At 39.1% G+C, this 23662-nt stretch overlaps 1 protein-coding gene across 4 annotated transcripts in view; it reads left to right on the top strand.

Annotated features, from left to right (window-relative positions):
- Positions 1-2641: 2641 nt before the first annotated feature.
- Positions 2642-23662, top strand: part of LOC136448130 (cadherin-23-like) — a 31669-nt gene continuing 10648 nt past the window's right edge. Inside the window, exons 1-27 of one of the 4 annotated variants that reach the window (XM_066447283.1) lie at positions 2642-3110; positions 9005-9082; positions 9188-9259; positions 9491-9633; positions 9938-9991; positions 10282-10371; positions 10645-10731; positions 10891-11001; positions 11587-11730; positions 12036-12114; positions 12583-12692; positions 13443-13643; positions 14465-14620; positions 14848-15012; positions 15167-15234; positions 15438-15684; positions 16133-16360; positions 16760-16832; positions 17198-17319; positions 17600-18062; positions 18482-18685; positions 19235-19542; positions 19974-20093; positions 20543-20723; positions 21102-21322; positions 21933-22127; positions 22630-22749. In XM_066447283.1, coding sequence (XP_066303380.1) covers positions 9028-9082; positions 9188-9259; positions 9491-9633; positions 9938-9991; positions 10282-10371; positions 10645-10731; positions 10891-11001; positions 11587-11730; positions 12036-12114; positions 12583-12692; positions 13443-13643; positions 14465-14620; positions 14848-15012; positions 15167-15234; positions 15438-15684; positions 16133-16360; positions 16760-16832; positions 17198-17319; positions 17600-18062; positions 18482-18685; positions 19235-19542; positions 19974-20093; positions 20543-20723; positions 21102-21322; positions 21933-22127; positions 22630-22749 — 4017 coding nt within the window. In that variant the 5' untranslated portion in view covers positions 2642-3110; positions 9005-9027. The remainder of the gene's footprint in view (positions 3111-9004; positions 9083-9187; positions 9260-9490; positions 9634-9937; positions 9992-10281; positions 10372-10644; positions 10732-10890; positions 11002-11586; positions 11731-12035; positions 12115-12582; positions 12693-13442; positions 13644-14464; positions 14621-14847; positions 15013-15166; positions 15235-15437; positions 15685-16132; positions 16361-16759; positions 16833-17197; positions 17320-17599; positions 18063-18481; positions 18686-19234; positions 19543-19973; positions 20094-20542; positions 20724-21101; positions 21323-21932; positions 22128-22629; positions 22750-23662) is intronic. The other 3 variants (XM_066447284.1, XM_066447285.1, XM_066447286.1) reach the window with 3 other exon arrangements.

Genomic DNA, 23662 nt, shown 5'->3' on the forward strand with positions numbered 1-23662 from the left:
AAAGCAAAACGCCTAACAAAAACGTCCAAAACTATCCGTAGCCCATGAGCCTGCCCTCTGCTTGGGGAGTAGCTCGCACAGAGTCAGAATGGGTGACGATGACTGGTAGAACGACCAAACTGAACACAACAGCCCTATCAACCCGGACATCCGTGAAACAAAGCCGGGGGTTGGTAACTCGATTCCGCCACCTCTGTAGTCGCGGGAGGTAAGAGTGCGGGCGCGCTCTTGATACGATCCGTATAGGGTTGCAATATTCGGATAATAGCAACAAAGTGGGGATAGAATGGGCGGCGCAATGGCGATTAGGTGTGAGAAACATTGTCCACGATCAGTCACCTGTTGAATATTTGTTTAACACCTTTGAACGACAAACCATGTCCGACTTTTAACTCACTTTCAAGACCTTCCGTCGACTTCTTGTGAACTGCTCTTGGATACCGTGATATGAGGCACGGTAATTGATCCCCAATGTGCTAAAAGCTTTCTAAAAGATTATTATATTGAACGATCGCGAAAAAAACAACAATTACGTGTGAAAAGATAACCCAAGCTCCCAAATTCACGTCTGGAGAAATATGAAATTTCTTTTTGTTTTTTACTCTAGGCACACAGAGGCTCACTGTTTATGTCGACCGTCGAAAAGGCGTTATGATATAGTATCATTAAAGACCAGATGTATACAGCTGTCTTATTACCTGGGGCAATGACCTGATACGCATTGAAGCAAAAATCACAAACATGGCATAAAATCTATTTGGGCATACAATATGCCTGAAGCTAATCGTTATTTCAAGCTCTCTTGTTTGTCCATAACTGTTAAAACTCGAGCTGCGATTATTCAAATTCTGATTTTGATGTTGATTTTAATGTTCATAACGTTCTGCATATAGATCGTTATACTGGATATATGCTATTTTAACGACTATAAATTATTCGTCCTACCGTACTATTCTAAATAAACCGCTGTAATGTCATAGAATCTATTCAGTCGGTTGACTCACACCGTTGAACACGACATACTTCTAGTTTCACTAAAGAAAACATTATTATGATTTTTTAAAAAGTCTTAGCTATCATACCGCTTGTACTTTATGAACCTGTTTCTTGTTTTGTTTTCCCAGTTCGTTTGCTATGCCTCGCCTTTCTAGTGTTAAAGGTCATGCGTTGATGATTTAGAGCTGAATCGCTTCCTGCTACGTCACGGTAGCGTATTGCCCCCTCGCCTCCGTTATTTTTACAACCACAATTGGTGCCAGGTACTACGAGGTACTTATGACTAACCAAGGAGGTTCCTATTTTAACCTCCTTGGACTAACCAATGGGTTTCGAGAGAGATTAGAATGAGAATTACTAATGCTTGGAAAACACTTTGAAATTCACGTAAGGTTAGTCATAGGGAATATAACGGTCAGGTTGTCACCGTGCACTTGTCAAGCCACCTTAGCAGCTGAGCTATCCAAGCAAAACCCCACCCATAGCCAGCGGGTGTTTTGCGTCATACTATGGGCCAACCCAGCAACCTGATTACGGAAGTTGGTGGGCACACTATGAACAACTCTGGATGGGCCGGGCCTGACACTGCAAACGTCCATGCCCTGTGAAATTATTTTTGTATGGTTTAATTTTAATACAGATAATTTAGATGAACCTATAATGTTAACGTAATAAAGGAAAATTTCGAACGGAAGATGTGTTTTTATTAAATAAACCGTGAGAGGAAACACAAAATGATACATAAGACAAAACTATAATAAAGTTGATGGCAAATCCAGTCAATCAATCAATGTCAATCAATCAATGATTGAATCGATTAATCTATACTTATATGTTTTTTGTTGGACTTGGATGTAACGTGACATATTGATACTCATCATTGTTAAATTTAGCATGAGTTGTTATATGTATGTATTGCTATTTGCAAGCACTTGGTATTACTCAAGGTATTAATTAATCAAGTAGGTCGAAATGTCGCTAAATTTCAATTTAAACAGATTCGTTATCAACTAGTTTGGGCAAAGTTCGCCAACCTCGCTGCCCTTTGATACTTAGGTAACTTGCTCGCCGAAGTGCATATTTTGCATATCAAACGTCAGATGAATAGTCTGACAGTAACAGTTATAGTTACTTTGCACAGCATTCGGGAAATATAGATATAGGAAAACGGAAGATACCACTGCGTAACGGTTTGCAACTAGAAATGTAATTAACATTTGCAACCAAGATACAAAATGTTTGGGCTCTGACTGACATAATGTTTACCTTCACATGGTCTAGCCTTGCAAACTAGTGCTCTGTTCATTCTTACTCAAACACATATATATCTTGATCAGCCCCATCCAGCTCTGCCCTGCCACTTGCTACATAATTTAATCGAACAGCACAGGGTGTCTGCTACTTACCAGTAACCATGGTGACAACAGTATTGCCCATGTCATTGACCATTTGTTTGGAACAAAATAAGAGGTAGAAGAAGAAGAAGCAGAAGAAGAAGAAGAAGAAGAAGAAGTAAGAAACAAAGAAGAGGTCATATTTCCCGTAACATTTCCCCATAATAACGTTGTTTTTGACAAGACACACGCAGGTGTAGTGAGTGAGTCCTGTCCTCCCCCATATGCACCAGTGGACCCGCCCGATAACAGAACCATTACTTCATTGTTTGAGCACGGCGGGCTTGTTTGCAGTTCTATCGATGGGTGAAACTAGACACGGCTGGGAATTTTGTGTCAGGTTCTCTCACTTAACCATCCAGGGGGCAACCAAGGTGTGTTCCTGACAGAATTCATCCAAGTGTGGCCTTGAGGAGCCAAGAAACAACGTCGAAACCAAACTGTCGTCTGCAAAAAAAATCGGCACCACCCACGGACTCACAGTGCCCGCAACTCGAGGTGTGAGGAGTTCGATTCCCACCGAACCGTTGGAGACTGGATTGCTTTTGACTCACTAATTAGAGGTTGGCGAAGCCACTTGTGGACTTGGAGAGTGCTTTGGGAGAACTAGAAACCAGAAAACGTTAAAGAGGAGCCATAACATCGAGCAGAAAACGGGAAGAATATAACGGTACGTTGCACCAAAACCCCGCGGCGGTTTGACTGTCCCGTACCGTACAGGTGAGTAACCATATATACCTGAACGTTTCCGTGTGCTTAATCGTTAAGTATCTCCTCTAAAATTCCCTTTCTAGCCTTTTCCTCACACCCAACGTGGCAACAATCTACGAGAAGGATTTAGAAAGGATAGAGTTTGAAAACGTGGCGATAAGGGGTAATCATTTATCGGCAGGCTGAGGTATTTAGCTCAATCCTTCCGAACAAAAGACACTGATGGCTTATTTAGCCGGGCCAGAAACATGGCGGACCTTTCACAGCTGTGGGCCACTAGAACATTCCAGGGAGGGGCCTACAACTTTTCCTTCCCGTTTTTCTACTTCCCACTAGAATCAGGGAATCATGACACGGTTTGGTACAAATCGTGAAGTCTGGGAGCCCTCACCTGTCATCGTTAAGGTTAAACACACCTGTGCAACCTGGCCACACCCTATCACAGGTATATATAGAATATCATAAACAATAGGGACATATTTTTGCGTGGGGGAGGGGGGTAGAGGGTGGTGGAAGGGTAAATATTCAGTCTTTGACAAAAAAGCAGTCAAATTGTTGCTTCTAAGACTGGATTATCGTTGGATTGGAAATGTTAGGGGTCACTGAAACCTGTAACACTGGACGGCATTCAGATCTCTTCATGGCCATAACTACTGAGAAAACACAACCTACTGTGTATTGTAAACAGGTACAGACATGTTCGAAAAATGCTGCCTAAAGTTACAAAGGTTTAGAGAAGTGTAACTTGTACCTCCTTAATTTGTTTCTAGACTTAAAGTCTTACATTAAAGGTGTATACATTTTAGAGAGGCTGTACAGTTAACTGTTATGTTGACGTACATGTAGTGCCCTCCCCACAAAGTTTGTACTTTAGATGACCGGCTATTTAGTTTATGGCCAAAACGTGACCGAAAGAAATCTTCTGGTCTGGGTGACCAGTTCTTGACGTCTTTTAAGGGCCCTTAAAGGAACACTTGAAACACCTGTGAAACCCTCGCAGGTGTGCAAGCTGTCTTAAGGACATCTTTAATGAAGAGAAATTTGCTAAGATCTAATCAGCATTCAAATTCTTGAATAGGCAGTTAACATAGTAATGTTTAAAAAAATTGTTAAGATATGATCTGTTTCATTATCTCTAACAAATTAGCATATAATTAACATATGATCTGGTAAAAGATTACATTTCATAATTCTTATCTAGATGAATTCAGATACCTGTCAAATGCTGAGAATGTACCGCACTAGACAAAGTGATATTTTGCAACTTAAGAAATTGACTACCAGTACTGCTGAAGAAATCAGGAACAGGAAGTTTGCTATTTTACTATGTCTACAAGTCAGCGCAGGGACAGGCATATAAGATAGTCTGAGATAAATCAACAAGGAAATGCTGCACAAAAGATTTAAAAAATCATATCCTCACTCTAAACTACCTTTGAAAATCAACAAATTGTGTGACAACTCAAAAAGGTAAGAAATTGGTGTGAATTTTGAAAGGAAATGGGTTGCATTTTGTGTTGCTGTATTTGTTCGCAGCGCAGTTTTGTTAACTTATGTCAGCTGCCATTATCTGACGGCTTTGCATAAAAATGAATTTAAAAAAAGTTGAGCTTAGAAAAATCATGCTCAAGTTCAACTGAAATCAGGCATTCTTGTAGCAGCGATCATTCCTAGAAAAATAGCTTAAGCACAGCCCTTGGTTGTTTAAACCGGACACACAATTTGAAAATAACAAGGTTGCTTTCTCAGTGACCAGCAATGACGTTGTACAAACATGTAGTTAAAAATCAACCACACGTCTGCCAATGTCAATAGCTTACACATCAATGCAGTCTTTCATAACGATGTTTTTGAACTGCTTCCTGTCGTTGAATTCATCCGTTGACAAGGAAATGTATGCTGTTACTGAAAAGAAAAAAAGCAAGAGAAAAGAAGTGCTAACAATTCAAAGAAAACCGTCTAACGGTAACAACTTTAATTTGTGAAGGTATTTTTCAGAAGCTAGCAAGCAGGAACCTAGGGAAAACCTGAATTATTGCATGTTCTTTGAGCATATTTTTTTCTTATTCAGGTAAGTTTAAACTAAAATTTAGGCCTTATATTTCATCTACAATGTCAGTATGATTGGTAAGATAGATATCATCAAGGAGGTTAAGATAATAAATAATCTTATTTCAACCTCCTTGATATTGTAGAGATTGGCATCCAGGCTATGCATGTGCCAGTTCACAAGATGTGGATAATTCTTGTACTTTATAGTAAGTTTTATATAGTTCAAATTTATTTTGAACTTATTGAATGTATGCAAAAGCACAGAGGTACCATATGAAAAGAAGACTTATACATTGTACTCAAGTTACAGAATTACAAAAAGATATGTATTGATGTACATGTAGGTATTAGTTTGTGAAAGATATGCACACAGGAATATCATGTGGCACGTTTGGTTGGACTGCTATCAGTCTTTTCCATGCATAAAATGCAGTTACGAAAGAAGGGAAATTAAATCATATTCATGCCCATTACACAGAGGCCAGGTTTAATAAAAAGGCAGCGGCTAAAAGCTTTACTAATTTGCTTATGTCTCCCAAAAATAGGTTTGCCTCCTGTTGGTAATGTGACCTTGCCTGTAGTATACTATGAAAGCTTGTGGTGTAATGGGATGGGAACCTTCATTCATTCCTGTAATAGGGGTGAGAAATCAATTATCATATGCCTGTCTCTCTTGACAATTTCCATACTTGGTTGAACGAGCAGGAGGAAGCTTTTGGTTTTAGATTTAATCTATTTAAAAGTTTCAGGGCATACAAAATTTCAGGAATGACTTGGTGAGAGAAAAGAAAAGGTAACTGTTAGGGAAATAAGTGGAAGAAAATATTAGTACACAGTGCATACAAATGCTTTATGTCAATGTCTTTCCTGTATGTTTTGGAAATATACCATTGTTGAAAAATATTTGTCATCACAGGATATATGCAAAGACAAATATTTCTGGTTGTTATGCTAAAAAGGCTTAAAGATAACTTCAAAAAGTCAAAATAAGATGTAGCTACTAGTATATTATAACATTTAAGGTTATAATAATTAAGGTCACTTTTTGATCTGTCCACTCAAAGTTCTTTGCAGTTCCTGTTTTTGTGAGCGGGACCAAAGAATTATCCATAAAATTATTCATACCCCTTATAACTGTAATATTTGGGGTGCTGTTCTCATAAATAAAGTGCAGCATGAAATGTGGCTGTACTCGATCTCTCAAATCAATTCCTTCTCCTTTTCCATCAGACATCCACTTACATGTAATTGTCCCAGTACGGGTAATTGTACATGTAGCTCTCCCCAGAGAAATACAGTAACCAGTCTGCAGTAACCAATGGCGCATCAGAAATATTAAGTACCTCAAGTGGAGCACACACACAGGACTAGACTGTCAGGGATCTCCCTAAAGAATGGAACAGTGACACTCCTCCATCCTGTTCTAATCCTAGCTCCATCCTGTTGATTTTCAAAGTTAGGGTATTTTTTTTCAATTTCTACCCAGCAAAGCCTGTAATTTTGCTCAAAACTGGAAATTTCAGATGTAAAGCTCAAGTTGCAGTAAATGACGTCCATTATGTCTGAAAAAGGCAAAATGCAACAGCCGCTCTCCTTTTGAGAGGTGAGCGTCCCCCTCCAGACCTCGCCCATCGCAACACGTATCCTGTGCCTGGCACCCTCCCCCCATCCTGCTCTATATTTCTAGGGAGATCCCTGGACTGTCTAATGTTTTCAAAACATAAGGCATGAAATGAGGCTGCTTTTGAGTGGGTTAGTTCCTTGGCAACACTGACACAAATTTTCTCCAAGACATATTTCCTCCTCCCAGGATGTGACACCTGCTCAAGATAGCATGAGCAACACTTGTGACCTTTTCAATGAAAGGTTGGCAAACCCAACTGATATAACAAAGTGCTGTGGTGCATATATGTCGCACAAATGCCAACCTCGGTTGAAGTACCCGAAAATGGATGACATTGTTATGCTTGGGTGTCGCATGTTTTCCCAGTGGCAGGTGTTTTCCAACAGGTTTGGAATGCATGATGAAGTTGATTGTGGACAAAAAACAATAACAAGAAAAAAACAGAAGCAAAGGACATGAATGTTATCAGAAGCTCAATATACATGTACAAAGTAGATTGTGAAAGTCATAGAATTTTGGAACGCAGAAAAAAAATGGATGTCATAATAATAAAGTAGAATGTAAGGCAAACTTGCCAGCACAGTTTCAAGCTTTTAAGATTTACGATAAAACCAACTTCCATAGCTGTTCTTTTCTGACACTAATGAATGTCAAGAATATGCTGTATAGTGTACAATAGTACCTTTATCAAAGTTTATGTATGTAGCCTACTTGATCCCCATATTTCTTCTAAAATGATTGTAATTTCGTTTCTCTTAAACTTTGCTTCTTATACTTTATGGTCAACATAGAAGATTAAATTGCAAATTTGAGCCTGATCATGATATCTTATCTTGAAAATCATGTTTTGTTGATTGATTTTTGATGTGTTACTTGTGTACTCTCCTGGTCACACTACATTGAACTATGGCAGCTTATCACCATCAAAGTTCCTGTGTCAGCCATTGATTCCCCCATGTGACTGCCGGTATTGACAATTCAGATATGACTTGCTGATAAAGACGCTATTGTGAACGTTAAAGTTGGACTTATAGACCCAGAGTTTTTTCCAGATCAATTTTTGACCTGCCATTTGCTAAGTTTCCCACATGTTTTAAAGTTCCTTCAATATTAGTATGCCGTTTATTGAAAGATCTAGTCTAAGAGCAGCTTCAATTTTGTGGTGTAACATCTAGATTTGGTAAGTTGTCAGCTTTTCGCTTTTCTTTGCAGAAATTTTCTCACTTTTCACTCCTTTGAATATTTGGGTTGAGAGCATGAGAACACACTTAATCTTATCATTTTTCTTTTGATTTTTTCAGACTATCTATCGTCCAATATTGACTTCTCTTTGTCACAGTCCAGGCTTTGTTTTCCATAAACACTTGAAAGAGGTCCTGACTTTGCCATGGCAGTGTTAGTAAATTGTTGCAACCCTTAGCCCTCTAACCGTTGTATAAACCAGGCACTCTTTTTATCAGGCTTGTTCCCAAGGGCCCCTGTTGCTGAGAGATGTCTGTCAAACAATTACTCATGTTTCTGACAAGTGCTGATGGCTAACTTCTCTACACATAGACATGTAGGTTACCCCAGATGGTAACGGATCGAGTAGCCAGTAGTTTATATCTCCTAATAGAATGAGTGGCCAGAGATGCATATTGTATCTTCTAAAAAAACACACACTCAGGTATTGGTAAATACCATATATCTTTAACATGTTGATTTTCAAATGTCACCTGTTGCATGTTTTGTATCCACATACCAAACATATATTTGTTTAGTATTTTTAAAGCTTAGTTTCTATGGCAGAACTAAAACCTGTTGTTTGCTGAGCACTCGCATACTACATGTAAGAAGGAAGCTTGTTTTACATACCGTGTATTATTAGAAACAGCTTGTGATTTGTGCCCATAAAAAGCATTTTCTATGGTAGATGTTTTGTGGCATCAATGATCATAATGTATTTCTGATTCTGAAGATATCAATCCAATAATCAGGTACTACAACTAACAAAGAAATATGTACTGTCCTCCCCCATTTTACTTCCTGGGCCCACTCTGGTCTTTTCTTCTGAACATTGCCATCTATACTGTAGTAAGGCTGCTACATGTCAAAAGACGCTGCCTTTCATTCAATGGCATCATAATTCTAAACTCTAAGTCTAAATAGTATTAAGATTATGTAGACACTCAGATTTTTGACCTTGAGACTTTACACTTTGATTTAATTCTTTGTTTTTACCTTTCAGAAGTGCAGGAAACACAAAACACCATGTTGTGGAGACTAACGATTGTGCTGGGCGTGGTCAGCATTCTTGTTGGAACAGGTGAGTTGATGATTACATTCCCTTGGCTCACATTCCTTTCGTGGGCTTTAATCTTTTTTTTTCCTTTTTGACGTTTGAATTCAAAATTTGACTGTATCTTGTCAGGTGAGGCAAACCAGCCCCCAATCTTCACACAAGGCATGGACTACCTTCAAATCCCTGAAGACACAGCAGTTGGTAGGTGCTATGTACATGTACCAATGCATCCATTTTAATAATCATTGAAAAGTTTTAAAGACCTCAGATTTGATATGACCTAAGGCTTAACAGATTTGTTGGTTTGCCAGTTTTGTTTTTAGTCTCGCAGTGAGTACTATGAAAGTTACAACTTACAAGGATTAATTGTGATATTTTGAAATGACAAACGTTATGACCTTATCAAAGATTACTACTTGACATTCATTTCAGGATCTTCAGTGTACACCTTGAGTGCAACAGATGCGGATAGTGATCCTCTGACATATGGAGTCATAGGACAAGTCTCAATGAGACTGTTTTCAGTGAATCCTTCAACTGGGGTTGTAATCTTGCAGACACCACTGGATCGAGAGGTAAGATTACTTTTTTTTCTGGTTAATTTCAGCTTTGATGTTCCAACATGAACATTGATATAATGTCTTTATCTTGTTTTTTAAGACAGTTAGTAAGTACTGTTGTATTCAAACCATGTTTTTTATATATTAATCCATTTTGATTAGAGTGACCTACTTTGGAGCCTGCCTACTGCCTACGTGCACAGGCCAGAAACTGGCCCCTTGCTTTCCAGGTGGATTCTCCAAGAAGTCCTAGCAAGTGTGCAGTTTCTAGTCAGCTTAAAAATGCGTGCCATTGACGCCATGTTGAACTATGTTACAGCAAACAGATGAATACCAGATTACTGTGACAGTCTCAGATGGGACAAATCCACAGGTACGTGTTTCTTAGAGATATATTTTGAGCTTTTACTGATGGTAGGAGCTTATTGTACATGTAGAACATGCTGCATGATAGTCTTTACTATGAATGTGGGTTACTTTGAAAAGGAAAGTTCAATTCGAGTTACTCAATCACAATTTAGTTATATCTATTGTCATACATTAATGTTGATCATGAAATGGAGGGGAATTCATTTGAGAGAAAAATCATGTACTTTTGTTCAGAAGCAGATAAATCATTGAAAATGTGTTGTATAAATGGTTGGAAATGTTTCACTTTCCAAGGTACAACAAACGCCAACCATCTTCATAACCGATGCCAATGACAACAGTCCAGTGTTCCAGGGTATTCCCTACCAAGTGGATGTCAATGAGGTGAGTTAAACTGCAGTCTTTGTCTCAAGCTCTCTGTAGATGTATACAAAAAGGTAACATCATGATCATTCAGCACAAAAGATGCACAAGTGATACATGCTTGTAGTTATTAGTTTTTCACAAAATAATTTTGTCATCAGTGATAGAAATGTAACATATAGTCCATTTTTCTCTTTTTGTGCCATAAGCGCAGTCTATCTCGGAAAGGAGTGTGAAGTTTGCTGATAGAATGAGAGTAAAATGTAACTGAGTTCATGTCCTTGTGTTTGTCAGAATGACATACAGCAAACCAGCATATTCAGAGTGACGGCAACTGATGCAGACCAAGGGATTGGTGGCACTGTGTCCTACTTTCTAGAGGTAAGTTACTGCACAAAAATTTCTATCATGATACATTTAGTTCCCTTTTAAATTTAGAATAGACTTGGTTAATTGTTCTGAAAATAAGCAACATGGTTGAGCCATTGAAACAGCCGTGTATCGTGATCAAAATGATAATCATTGTGTCTTTCATATCAGGCTGGAGATGAAACAAAGTTTGAGGTTGAAAGACCAACTGGAGTTGTGAGTTTAAAGGAGGAGCTAGACTATGAAACGTCATCTGTTTATCAACTACGAATCAGAGCTCAGGTAAGAATTTTTCAATTATTTGTATACTTTGGATTCATCATTTTGCTCCAATTTAATTTCTTCACCCTTATACAAAATGTAGAGTCTGTGTTATATATACATACTGATATATCTTTCATTATTAAAGAGTACGTAATTTTGGACTGACATAGCAAGTGACATTTCTGAAGGCTATTCAACTTTCAACTCTAATCAATAAGTATACCAGTTCCAATCATATGTCAAGACAAATGTAGAATGATAGACATTAAATATAATTCTTCATTGAAAGATCTGTTGGACAACAAATAGTCATGCCAGAGTACCAGAGTTGCAGTATCAACCAAGGATTGATGTGTTGAAAAATTCATATTTTCCATGAACCATTATGATAGTAGAATGAAACTTGTTGTCATCAAATACCGTAGGAACATCCTCATTAAATAGCTTTAAAGAACGTGCAGATATGCAAAGGTTAGGTGTGACTGGCCGTTCAGTGTAAAATAACCAGCTGCTGTCGTGCCGCGTGCTTGCGAAGCTGGTGTGTTATGCCAGCTATACAAATACAAATACTGATCTAACATCTATGTATATGTTCTTCTTTAGGATGGAGGAGGCAGCCTTGATGGAAGCACAGTTTTCCAGAGCAGCACCACTGTGCTGATAGTCAATGTTGTTGATGAGGATGATCAGCCTCCTCTATTCCTGGGGCAGCCTTTCTCAACACAAGTCAACGAAGACACTCCAGTGGTGAGATTTTGTGGTCATTTATCATTGCATCCAAGGTAACAGTTACTCGTCAAGCAACTTTGGATTCCAAGTCTATCCAGTTTCTTGAGTAATTGTTACTTTCCATATCTTATTACCTTCATCGACTTGTCATGATAATAGATTTTTGTCCTATAGAATGCATGTGCAATTTTTTTGTACCTAATATAGTGAGTTAGATATGTGTTGAATTATTTATCGCTCTTATACGATTGGGAGCCTTTGTGACCTTCTTCAAGGACGTAGATAAACTTGAAGGTTAAATGTCGTCTTGTGTTTTCCTCTAGGGTACAACCATCATAACCATCAATGCTCGAGATGGAGACTATGGCATCAATAATCCTATTGTTTATTCCACTGAAGGGGGTAAGTGCAAATATTCTAATAATGTGGATCTCTCTTGTCAAGGCTCCAGCTTACTTACATTTTGGTATTGTTGGATCCTGTGCCATAGATTCTCATTTGATGATAGATAATTCAGTTTATCAATTAAACTTGGACCAAAATCTTGTGCAACGCGTCGTGCACAAAAGTAGACATCAAATGAGAAAAAAATTCATACAATGTGAGACCATTTGAATAATGGCTTGCAACCTTAACAATCGACAGGTCATTGGTGATTTTCAGTTAAGATACGTTCCATGCCTGTATAGGTTATAGATCTGATTTATGAAGAAAGCACAGTTGAAGAGCAATTATATAATCTGTCAATTGACGTTTCTGTGTGGTCATGACAATCTAATGGATAACAAGTGCACACTAGTAAGGTGTGGTTTGCTTAACTCTGGCTTCTGGTTTCTAACAAATCTGTTGTGCTGTTATCTTCCACTCCAGATGATGGCACCTTCTCCATTGATTCCACCACTGGGGAAATCAGTCTTGCTAAGTCCCTAGACAGAGAAAGCAAGAGGGATGAAGGAGGGGTCTACAGCTTTGATGTGCAGGTAATAAATACTTAATAACATTAATTTATCTATTAATTGGTTTGACTGTTCAGCACACACAGCCAGGGCTGCCCAACTAGCCTGTTGCTGTTACAAAGGGCTAGCCCTGCTGACAAAGACAAGACAGCTCATTGGAATTTTGACATGGACAGTACTTGATTAACTGCTTGTTTATCTAAAGTCTCAAGGTGCATTCCTAATTTCAGATTTATTCTAGGACTTCATCTACATGTAGGATACTTTGGTATGTTGTACCTCAATCATTGGGTACAAACAGTTGGCTAGGATTACATATTGACCCTTTCCTTAATGTTGCACACTGCATTGCATCACTTATGGCTAGTTATGCCTTATCAACTATCATTCTGCACAATAACATTATTATATTTATTTACTGACATGACACCGTGACATATCAATATCGGCAGCGTGCGTAGTCCAGTGGTTAGCGACCCTGCCTCTGGACCAAGATGTTGGGAGTTTGAATCCCGGGTGTGTCGCTTACAACATGCACACAACTGGAAAAGGTTGCAGTCCTTATGACGGGACATTAAGCCGTTGTCCACTGTTCATTGTACTTGTCAAAAAGAGCTGGGATAATTGCAATGAATCAGTACAATGGACCTGTATATACTGTGTATACGTCTGTCTCCTCTGTCATGAGCAGTGGCAGAACAGTTTTTCAATGAGCTAAGCTGGTTCTAGACCACTTTCACTTAAATTTACATATCCTGACCTTCTCATCTCTAGGCCAGAGAAAACAGCAATGATTCCAGAACAACAAACACCAGTGTGAGTATCACCGTAGTAGATGTGAACGATCAGATACCAACCTTCTACAACGGCACGGGAAACTCCCCCCAGAACTACTTCACAGCCACCATTCCTGAGGGCACGTCAGCAGGAATTCCTCTGGGAGGTTTGGACATGAGGGTGGAGGATAACGATGAGGTAAGAAAGACTTGGCTGATGACTGGCATTGGTTGGAATCCTGAGATGTTAGATAATTTTGTATGTGAAAAACTTTTCCTTGTGTCATCTTACTGCTTACTGCAAGTTAAAGTGAAGCAACTGATCATGAGGCTCTTTATGACAAGAGCACAATTCATTAGAAGCTATAGCTGGGTACAAAATGGTCATCGATGAGTATCATGATATTCATGATGACTGTACTTGATTTGTATTTCTTTAACAACACATGAATACAACAGAACTGTCTTTCAGCACCAAGGACAGGGTGCCTTTTAGTGATTTAACCCACTGTGCAACCAAAACAGCATGTTGATCCAGTTGTGTGATATCAAGCTTACACTCTGGACAGGGACAATGATTTTGTCACAGTACTGTAATTCTTGAAATTTTTGCGGTGGTTTTCTGATGGCAGTTTTTACAGTGACCTCTTCACTGCGAACGTAAAACTGCCGCGAAAAAACTGTACAGTATGTGACTTAAGCACTATCACATATGTTAAACCCCCACAAACATTCCATTTTCTCCTTACAGCAAAATTGAATGACTGCAAACTTAATGTCATTTACAGTAAAATATTGGTATTCAATGCTTCCATAATTGATTTGATACAAAATACCAGACCTAGCTCATGTTTTCATGTCGAATATCTATTCTTAGATGGCATGTACTGGTGACAGGCATGTAGCTTCTTCTTATATGTTTGCTATATGATATCCTGACGAACAATTAAAGAAATTGAAGCATCATGTAGATGATGTTGTGAATCTCCAAGTAAGTTTTTCATCTTAATTTCCTGCCAGGGTGACAATGGCCGATTTACTCTGACGCTGGATGCAGAAGGCAGTCAGTATTTTGAAGTTGTACCGAGTACTGTTTATGGACAGGCAGCAGTCAACATCCGAGTCAGGAACTCCAGACTTCTGGACTATGAGACGCTGCAATCTGTGCAGTTCAAGGTAGGTCCACTTGTCTTATTATTTCTCAAACAGTTGTCCAAGTGGTTGTTCTGAGTATTATATGTCTGAGTGGTGGCATCCATACAACATAAGCATCTGTATCAGTCACCTCTGCTTTAAATGGGGAAAAGCTGTTGCCATGACCTAGAAATGACTCACAGTGAGAAGATGTCAGAAAACATCATTTGTTCTCATTGGAGCTAAGTACATATCATGTATAATTTCAGGTGATTGCAAGAGAAGACCAGGCAGCTGAGCATTTCAGCAGCAATGCCACAGTTCTGGTGACATTAGAGGACACCAACGACAACTCTCCCGTGTTCAACCAGTCGAAATACGACCTGTCTGTAGCCGAGAACTTTCCAGATGGGACTAGTGTGGGAACAATCATGGTAAACTGTTTTGTTTATCAGAATTAACAATTTCTTCAATCATGGCAGTTTATAGTGTTAGTCTTGGCTAATGAACTTTTATATTTTGAGAAAAGGCTGTTTGAGATGAGTTGTTTGAATTGAGGATCTTGATATATTTCTATTGTCAATACAGGCAACAGATCTGGACTCTGGTGAATTTGGGGAAATTACGTACAGTTTGCAAGGGAGTGGAAGTGACAAGTAAGTTGTCTTGCTCATGTCACACTATGAAATAAGGAATACTGTAGTATACTACACTTTTGATTAAATGACTTGTACATGTACAGTTTATAGCCTCTGAACACCGTAGAAGACCCCATAGCTTTGTGTGAAGGTCTGTTGTATGCTCTGTCTTGCTTTCTGTGTTTTGAATTTTGTTCACAGAATACATATTTTGCCTTCAGGTTTGCTGTCAACAACGTGACAGGTTTGATAACAGTTGCCAAGGGTGATGAGTTGGACAGAGAGACCATCCCATTCTACTTCCTCACGCTGCTAGCCGAGGATGGGGGCGGCCGTGCGTCCAACGTGCAACTACAAATCACCCTACTGGATGTCAACGATGAAGCACCAACTTTTCAGAGATCGTCCACCTTCAAAGTCTATATCCAAGAGGATGCTGCCACATTTGACGAACCTTTACAGGTTCTGGTATGTAGACTTTGGTCATACTGATATTCTGACAGTCTATGTCATGAAAAAGATTGTACTAGAGATTTACATTAAGAAACTTGCAGACAGATGAAAAAAATTAAATTTTGTCAAGTCAAAGCCTCTCAAGATTAAGTCAAAACGTCTCAAAATTTTCAGAATGAATTTCCATTTTCAACAAAGTGTGAAGAATCCCGCTAGGGTCATGATGATCCGTTGTGTATCATCAGAGAAGTTTTTTCACAAAATATCAAATATCTAAGTTTCAACTTTAAGAGGCAAGAAGGATTAGTCGAAAGTCCAATATCAATCTGCTCGCAATTGATTATTTTTTTAGATTCAGAAAAATTTTTCTACAGAACCAAACTTGGAAAAAACACTTTCCTCTTCTGTTGGGTCCCCTTTAACTAGAATGTGACGTACCAATATGATATCCCATTACCAACAGGCAATTGACAGGGATGAGGGCTCAAATGCAGACATCAAGTACTCCATTGTTGGTGGAAATGACCTCGGCAACTTCACCATTGATGAAGACAGTGGCGTTATCAACCTGACACAGCCACTCGACTATGAGGCACTCGGTGGTCAAGATGAATTCCACCTAGTTGTTCAAGCTATGGATGAAGGACAGCCACCCCTTAACTCCACAACAACTGTCATTGTGGTTGTGGAGGTATGTAGTAACTACCAGCTATCGTCTGTTTTTGTAGAAAGTTAGAGTTGAGCAACATTGTCAACAAGCTGCTGCCACGCCAAATGCCTGCAAAGCTGGTGTGTTACGCCAAATGGGGGTTATACCGGCTATATAGATACAGATACAGAAGAACTTGCCTGACATATTCAAAGTAATATTTACAAGATACTATAAATCTTGAAATGTTTGTGATAGTTTCATTATTTTTAGGACATTTATGTCTTATCTGATTAATCAGAAAAAAAGCATAGATTATGATCTTGACATTGCAACTTTTCAAATTTCATGTCTTTATCCCTGTAATTTATTTTGTTTTACTTGTCTTCACAAGAGAGCCACTGGAACGTTAAGTGTTACTTTCCTGTCATTTTTCATTAGGACATGAACGACAATGAGCCAGTGTTCCTGGAGAATATGGTGAACACCACTGTGTCAGAGGCTGCTACAGCAGGTTTGTTTTGTTTGTTTGTTTCTCCATTAGTATCTTATTCCAGATTAGAAAAGGCTCTAGACTTAAACTGCACCAAAAATGAGAATACGGAAGGGGGTTATCTGACCATTTTAAATAATCCGCATTGACAGACTTACTAAAGATAAAAGCGCTGGTGGAGGTATACTAAAACTGCAATTTTGTCCTCTGCATCTGTTTTTTTCTGCAACAGCCTGGACAATGTGATGCTGAGGCTTGTATTTCTTCTGTTGTAGAGAGTCAGAGAAATATGTATATGAGAGACGTATATGAGAGACTCAATCAGATGATAGTAGCACTGTATAGAGATTAACATAAAGTTAATTGTTTCTTCCCTTACTCTTCAGACACTTTGGTGGTTAAGTTAAACGCAACAGATGCGGACAGTGGTTTCAATGGGAGGATAGACTATCGCATTGCATCAGGGTCCAAAGACAAGTTCTACATCACCAATGATGGGGAAATCAAGGTAATTCAAACCATGGCAAAGTGGTATTCAAGATTAAGCTAATACAGTGTAATGGGAAGTTTGCTATTTGTATTATTAGAGAAATTATTGTTTGGGTATACCATGTTCTGTGTGTTCAATCATTTGTTCAACCTTCCTCGCTACTTACATGTAGATTTCATGATTTGTTTTTGCCCCAATTTTTTTCTTTACATGCATCAGTTTTGGGGTACCCCAAGGATGTCATCCATATAATCAAATCAGTACATGTATAGCCAAATTATCATTATTTTCTATTCAGGTGTCGCCAGGTGGCAGGCTTCCCTTGGACAGGGATCTATACGGGGACAGCTACACTCTCTTGGTCTCGGCTACCGACCGAGGGAACCCCGACCAGAAAACCGGCACTGCGACTGTCTTCATTACCATTGAAGACATCAACAACCAGAAACCAGTTTTCAATCCTTCGGAGAAGACCGACACCCTACCGGAGTACCCTAATACCACCTATCCATCCAAACTGGCTGACATGCCTGCAGTGGACTCTGACGTAGACAGTAACCTGGAATACACAATAACGTCCATCGAGGCACAAGATGAGAATGGACAAGTTGTGACTGTGGACGCTAACCTGTTTAACATCACCAACAAGGGTGAGGTGTGGGTGAATGGGGAGCTGGACAGGGAGTTTGCTGAAGACTATGTCCTTAGGCTGGAGGTTAACGACACGGCAGCACCGTGGCCAGGGGTGCAAACTGCTACAGGTAAGCAGAACTTTTCAACTTTGATGTTAAAGCACGGGATCATCTCCAACAACAAAAAGATAGAATGCTGAAAGGTCAAACCAGCGACAATTGTAGAGAAGAATTTCTGCTGGGATGTTTAAGAAATGTAGAACCTGGAAGATAAACGCTGTTACATGTTTGAAAAAAGTTGTCATCCGAGCTATTTCTTTTTGGTCATATCTAAGCATATTTCTTATTTTTGGCGACACCTCAGGGGCTAGCCTAATAGTATATTATGAAAGGTGGATCAAGTTCTGTTTCAATCTACTGTATAACTATAGTATTAATAAACTTTTCATTTCTTCAATATATCAAAACCAAATGATAGTAACAGTTTTAGACTGAGTGAAACTTTATTTGCTGTGTTTTCTAACATTCTCTGGTCCTCCCCTTCCCAGCCACCCTGACTATCATCCTCCAGGATGTGAATGACAATGCTCCGGAGTTCAGCAGTGATGAGATTGAACAGAACATCCAGGAACAGTTGCCCATTGGTCAGCTTTTGGCCACCATCACTGCTAATGATCCTGACAAAGGTCCCAATGGGGAAGTGATGTTCAGCTTAGCTGGCACCACCCTTCTGGCCATAGACTCTTCAACAGGTAAGCCCCGAGTGTGATCAGGAAGAAAACAAAAATGATATGTAGAGTAGCAATTATGTCAGCTGGGATAAGAATCAATGACCACCTTATAATTCAAAGTCCCCTTTTGTAACACGTACACGACCCACACGTATTTTGATGGCAAAACTGAAAATATTCTCCAAAATAAGATTTTTCCATTGACAACAACATATTTATGTCTTTCTATCACATTTCAAGTGCATCCATTGTATCTATTGCCAAAAGTCGACCTGTAGATTTTGTGTTGAACTAATGCGGTACTCCAGACCAAAACCAATAAGGTGTTATACGTACACCTTCTTGCCTAAAGAAAGACAATTTCTTAACGAATCTAAGGTTTTCAACATGTGCATATGGCACAACGACTTCACATTAATTCTGTAATCTGTAGGTAGACAATGTGGTAATGTAGATTCGATGTATTATGTACATTTTGTAGATATGTACATGACCAAAACATTGACTTTTTATCATCCTAATCCTACAATAGTCCGTAACTGATTACTTGTTTGCATTTTTTTTATAAAGGACAAATCAAGGTTAACAGCACTATTGACAGAGAAGATGGTCAGTGGCTTAACTTCACTGTAACAGCAAAAGACGGCGGCAACCCACCCAGAACAACAGACAAGTCTTACAACTGGAGAGTTTCTGATACCAACGACAACGATCCAAAGTTTGAACAAGCATCATACAGTGGGGAAGTGTCAGAAAATGCAACTGTTGGAACTGCTGTGTTGACCGTGACTGCAACCGACTCGGATTTTGGAAGTTTTGGTACTGTACGATATTCTCTTGTTCCTGTGGACAGCAACTTTACCATCAATGACGTCTCAGTAAGTATTTTCATTGAATACTTAGGAATTAACTGTTGCTGCAACCAGCAAACAAAATGCACTAAAAACAGGCTAGATATTAAACTGAATTTCTTGCTTCCAAGCGGAAAAGATACAACTCTTAAGCAACTTGACCAATTATGCTGTCTAAGACCTCACAGGGATAACCTAATATATGTTACAAATGACATAAACTGCTTTTATTGATTTCACACAGCTTATTTACGCTGTGGTAACTGTGATTGAAATGTGGACTAATATTCTTTATGTAGTTCCATGTGTAAGAATATATGGAATGTCTCGTATCTGAAAAATGAAATTGTTAATGAAGTAACTTCTGTCATAATATTTCGGAACAGTGATGCCAGTATATCTACATTGACAAATTTTGCATACTTTAAACCATTGTGTACCTGTTTATTTACCTACAGGGAGTAGTTTCAGTGGAAGGAAAGCTGGATCGTGAAATGGAGGAACAGGTTACCCTGACTGTGACTGCAACTGACAATCCTGGAGGGAATGAAAATAACCGACGGGAAAAATCTGTAGAGGTACATGTACCTTTCTGCATATCTCTTGTCATACAGTATGTTATATAACTTATATGGGACAGTCTTTTTTAGTGAACACCCACTCTGGACAATTTCACGCTGCACACATCTCTTTTTTCTTCTAGGGATAGAATTTACTCTGTCCGATGGACCATGTAGCTGGTCATTTGCTAAAAAGGCTAAGACTGGACTAGATATTTGCAAAAAAGTAAAAAAATTGTCAACTTCGATTAATGTCCCTGCAGATCAAAGAAATGACTTGAAACTCAGGATTTATAAAAGGGGACCCAATTTGAACATATTCTGAGCATGAAAAAAATTGAAATTTGTGCAGTACGGACCTGTTCATAGTGCTAGCATCTGTATCGATTCTAAATATCTTTTAGTTCTCTTTCTCATTACTACTGTAATGTACTACCTTATACAAATATATATGTTTGTTTTTTCAGGTGACCATCACATTGCTGGATGTGAATGATGAAGCTCCAACCTTCTCCCAGAATCTGTACACTGAGTACATCCAAGAGGATGTGGATGCAGGCACATCCATTATCACACTAACGGCAGTGGACAGAGACTCAAGGGGCCCCAACAGTGATGTAGAATATGCCATTGTCGCTGGCAATGCAGGTAAGGGTTTCCCTTTTGATAGCATGTAACTTGATTTGATTATGAAGACTTCATTTCAGCTATTGAATATCTTTTATTGCTATTCCAGTAGTCAAGAGTTACCTTTTCCCTTTTTCAGCTTTTAAAGATACCTGTACATGGTCAGGTTTCTCAACGTGCCAGTGCAGTGGCTATTGCAAAGGGCATGATTGAATAATTAGTAGAAAATGCAAGCAGAACTGTAGAAGCTAGCTGATAAAATTGATAATGATAGGTATTTCACAGAAAGTTAATAGACTGACTGATATTTGCCTTGTCTATGAGCATTTACAATATATATTGTAGAATAAGACTTTTTCTAACTGACACAAAATATTTTGAATTTTATTTTATTTCCAGATGGAGTATTCACAATAAATGGTGATTCGGGGGCTATGAGAACAGTGAAACCACCAGGGCTGGCTCCTGGGCAAGATTTTAACTTAACGGTTCTAGCTTCCGACAAAGGGACCCCTATCATGTCCAGTACCACCATTGTTAGGGTCAAGATCCTCGACACCAATGACAACGCACCAATCTTTGTCTACCCGACAGCCAACGCCTCAATAACAGTCCTCGAGGTAAGGTTCTTGGTCATTGTCTAGTTTGGTTATTGTAGAAGTCTATGAACCAAGTGGGTATATGTGTACAATAAAGGTCTTCATTCTTCATTCATCAAAGAAATCAAGGAGATTAGGGAAGTGATCAAAGGGGCAAACAAAGCTAGAATAAGATGAATACCAGGCTACATCAACCATGACCTTAGCTAGGATTCATAGTGTAAATTATACTAAGTACAACTGAAACTGTACAATTCAACTTCATTTGGCTTTCTTTTAACCCTGTCAGAAACCAGAGTCAATGTGTCAGAGTTCGCCAATGGCCTCTGTGGATTAGCAATTATTGTCTCTTTGCATGTCAATCAACTTGCATGCTGTGCCAGTACTTGGCATGATAACAGTGTCTGTGGGGGAACACATGTGTAATGTAATCTCCAGGGAAGCAGGGCGTCCTCTGGGTGTTCAGCTGCAGAAAAGGGCTTCTAATTTTGTTCTTCTTTTTTGGTGTTGGGTGTTTTGGGGATGCCCTGACGCCCTCCTAGCTAATAGCCTTTCGTCAACATAGCTATAATAACAGAATGCCCAGATATTCACTAAGTACTGCTCTAACAAATTAATGTTATTTCTGTAGAACGAACCTGTGGGTACTTTCGTGGTGAGAGTGCGCGCCACGGACGAGGATGAGGCTCAGAACGGGAACGTGACATACTATTTTGACCCCAGCGATGAATACAATGGAGACAGGGCTAACTTTACCCTGGACCCCATCAGTGGCAACCTCACAACAAAGGTTATGCTGGACCGAGAGGAGAAGGCTCAATATACTGTAAGTATGGCTTTAGTGGTACATGTACCTACAAGTGCTGTAATTCTTGATTTGTTAACGATAACTTAATTCTAGCCACTTAAATGGTCACTAGTCAACCATTAAAATTTCATCATTACAAATATTTGATTACCAATATTTGAGACAGAGATGTTTGTTCCCTTTCCCCCCAACAGCTAAAATTACCAACTGCAATATCGAATGGCTTTGAAGTACCTAGTAGTACTTTAACATGCTGATTCCGTACACTAAGTAAAGTGCTTACCAACAAGCTTTCGATCAGTCTTCTGATCCTTCTCAACTTCTTGAAATGACCTAAAGCATACATGTATGTCACGTGACCTGAATGGAAGTGTGCCGTTTTCTACAGTTCTAGATACCTGGAAGTCGATATTGCCCCCTGTCTCTATACCCCGTCATTCCACCTTGAAAAGGACACATCTGCGGTGTTTCAAGTTTTGGAGAATCATAGATTGACACCTCCATCTTGTTTCCTTTGCAGCTGTACCTCCAAGCCAGGGATGCAGGCTTCCCCCCTCTGACAGGGGCAACAGTGATAAGGGTGCAGGTTGGAGATGTACCCGACACTGATCCTGTGTTTAAACCACAGCTGGATCCTGTGGTAAGTTCTTGTCTGTTCCTTTGGCATCAAATTGCCAGGTGGTAATAGGATAGTGGACATGAGTTAATTTCATATCATTTGAAAATAATCCATCTATTATATTACTATTACTATTTCACAGTTTTATTTTAGCTGTTTTCAGGGTGACCTTTTTACTGCAAAGTCATGGCACCGCAAAAATGCGTATCAGTTCCCCTCCTACCGCAAAATCATGCAAAAAAACATCAATTTAGAGTATTCCACAACAACATAGCATCTAAGTTCATATCTATTCCTTTAGATTTTCTTAGATCATTTCTAGTCCACAAATTACAAAACAATTCCTAGATTGAATGAAATGTCAGTATGCTGAAGTAAAAGACACTAGACCTGTCCACGGTGCTGAAGTTCAGGTCATTATTTCTTTCATCCTTCCAGTCGATGCTTGGTTCTAGTACTATTAGTTATCGACTTTGTACTGGTTATCGACTTTGTGCTAAGACCTTTTTTGTAAGGTACGCACTACAGTTGTAGCTAATTTTGGGGCTTTTCCACTCAAAAATCTTTTAACATAGACAAACAGTTGTTTTATAACTGAAATGGAGGGTTAAAGAAAAGCAAACTGAGGTGTTACAGCCACCTGTTATGGTCATCAGGACTAGCCAAAACTATCATACAAGGAACCGTCCAGGGAGGAAGTAAGAGGGGTAGGCAAAAAAAAAAATCGGAGGATAATATTAGAGAATGGACAGGCATGACACTAAGTGAAACATGAAGCAAGAGAGGAAACCAAGAAGGGTGAAGAAAATTGTATGCCAGGTCTTCTGTGGTGTGATTAAATATTTTGACTAAGGGATAGATGAGGTGAAATGATGAGGGCGGTTAATTTATTGGGGGGTGGTTGTTGTCCTTCCTATCTGCCTGCCCCAAATAT

This window comes from Branchiostoma lanceolatum, chromosome 14 (genome assembly GCF_035083965.1).
Source record: "Branchiostoma lanceolatum isolate klBraLanc5 chromosome 14, klBraLanc5.hap2, whole genome shotgun sequence".
Taxonomy (NCBI): domain Eukaryota; kingdom Metazoa; phylum Chordata; class Leptocardii; order Amphioxiformes; family Branchiostomatidae; genus Branchiostoma; species Branchiostoma lanceolatum.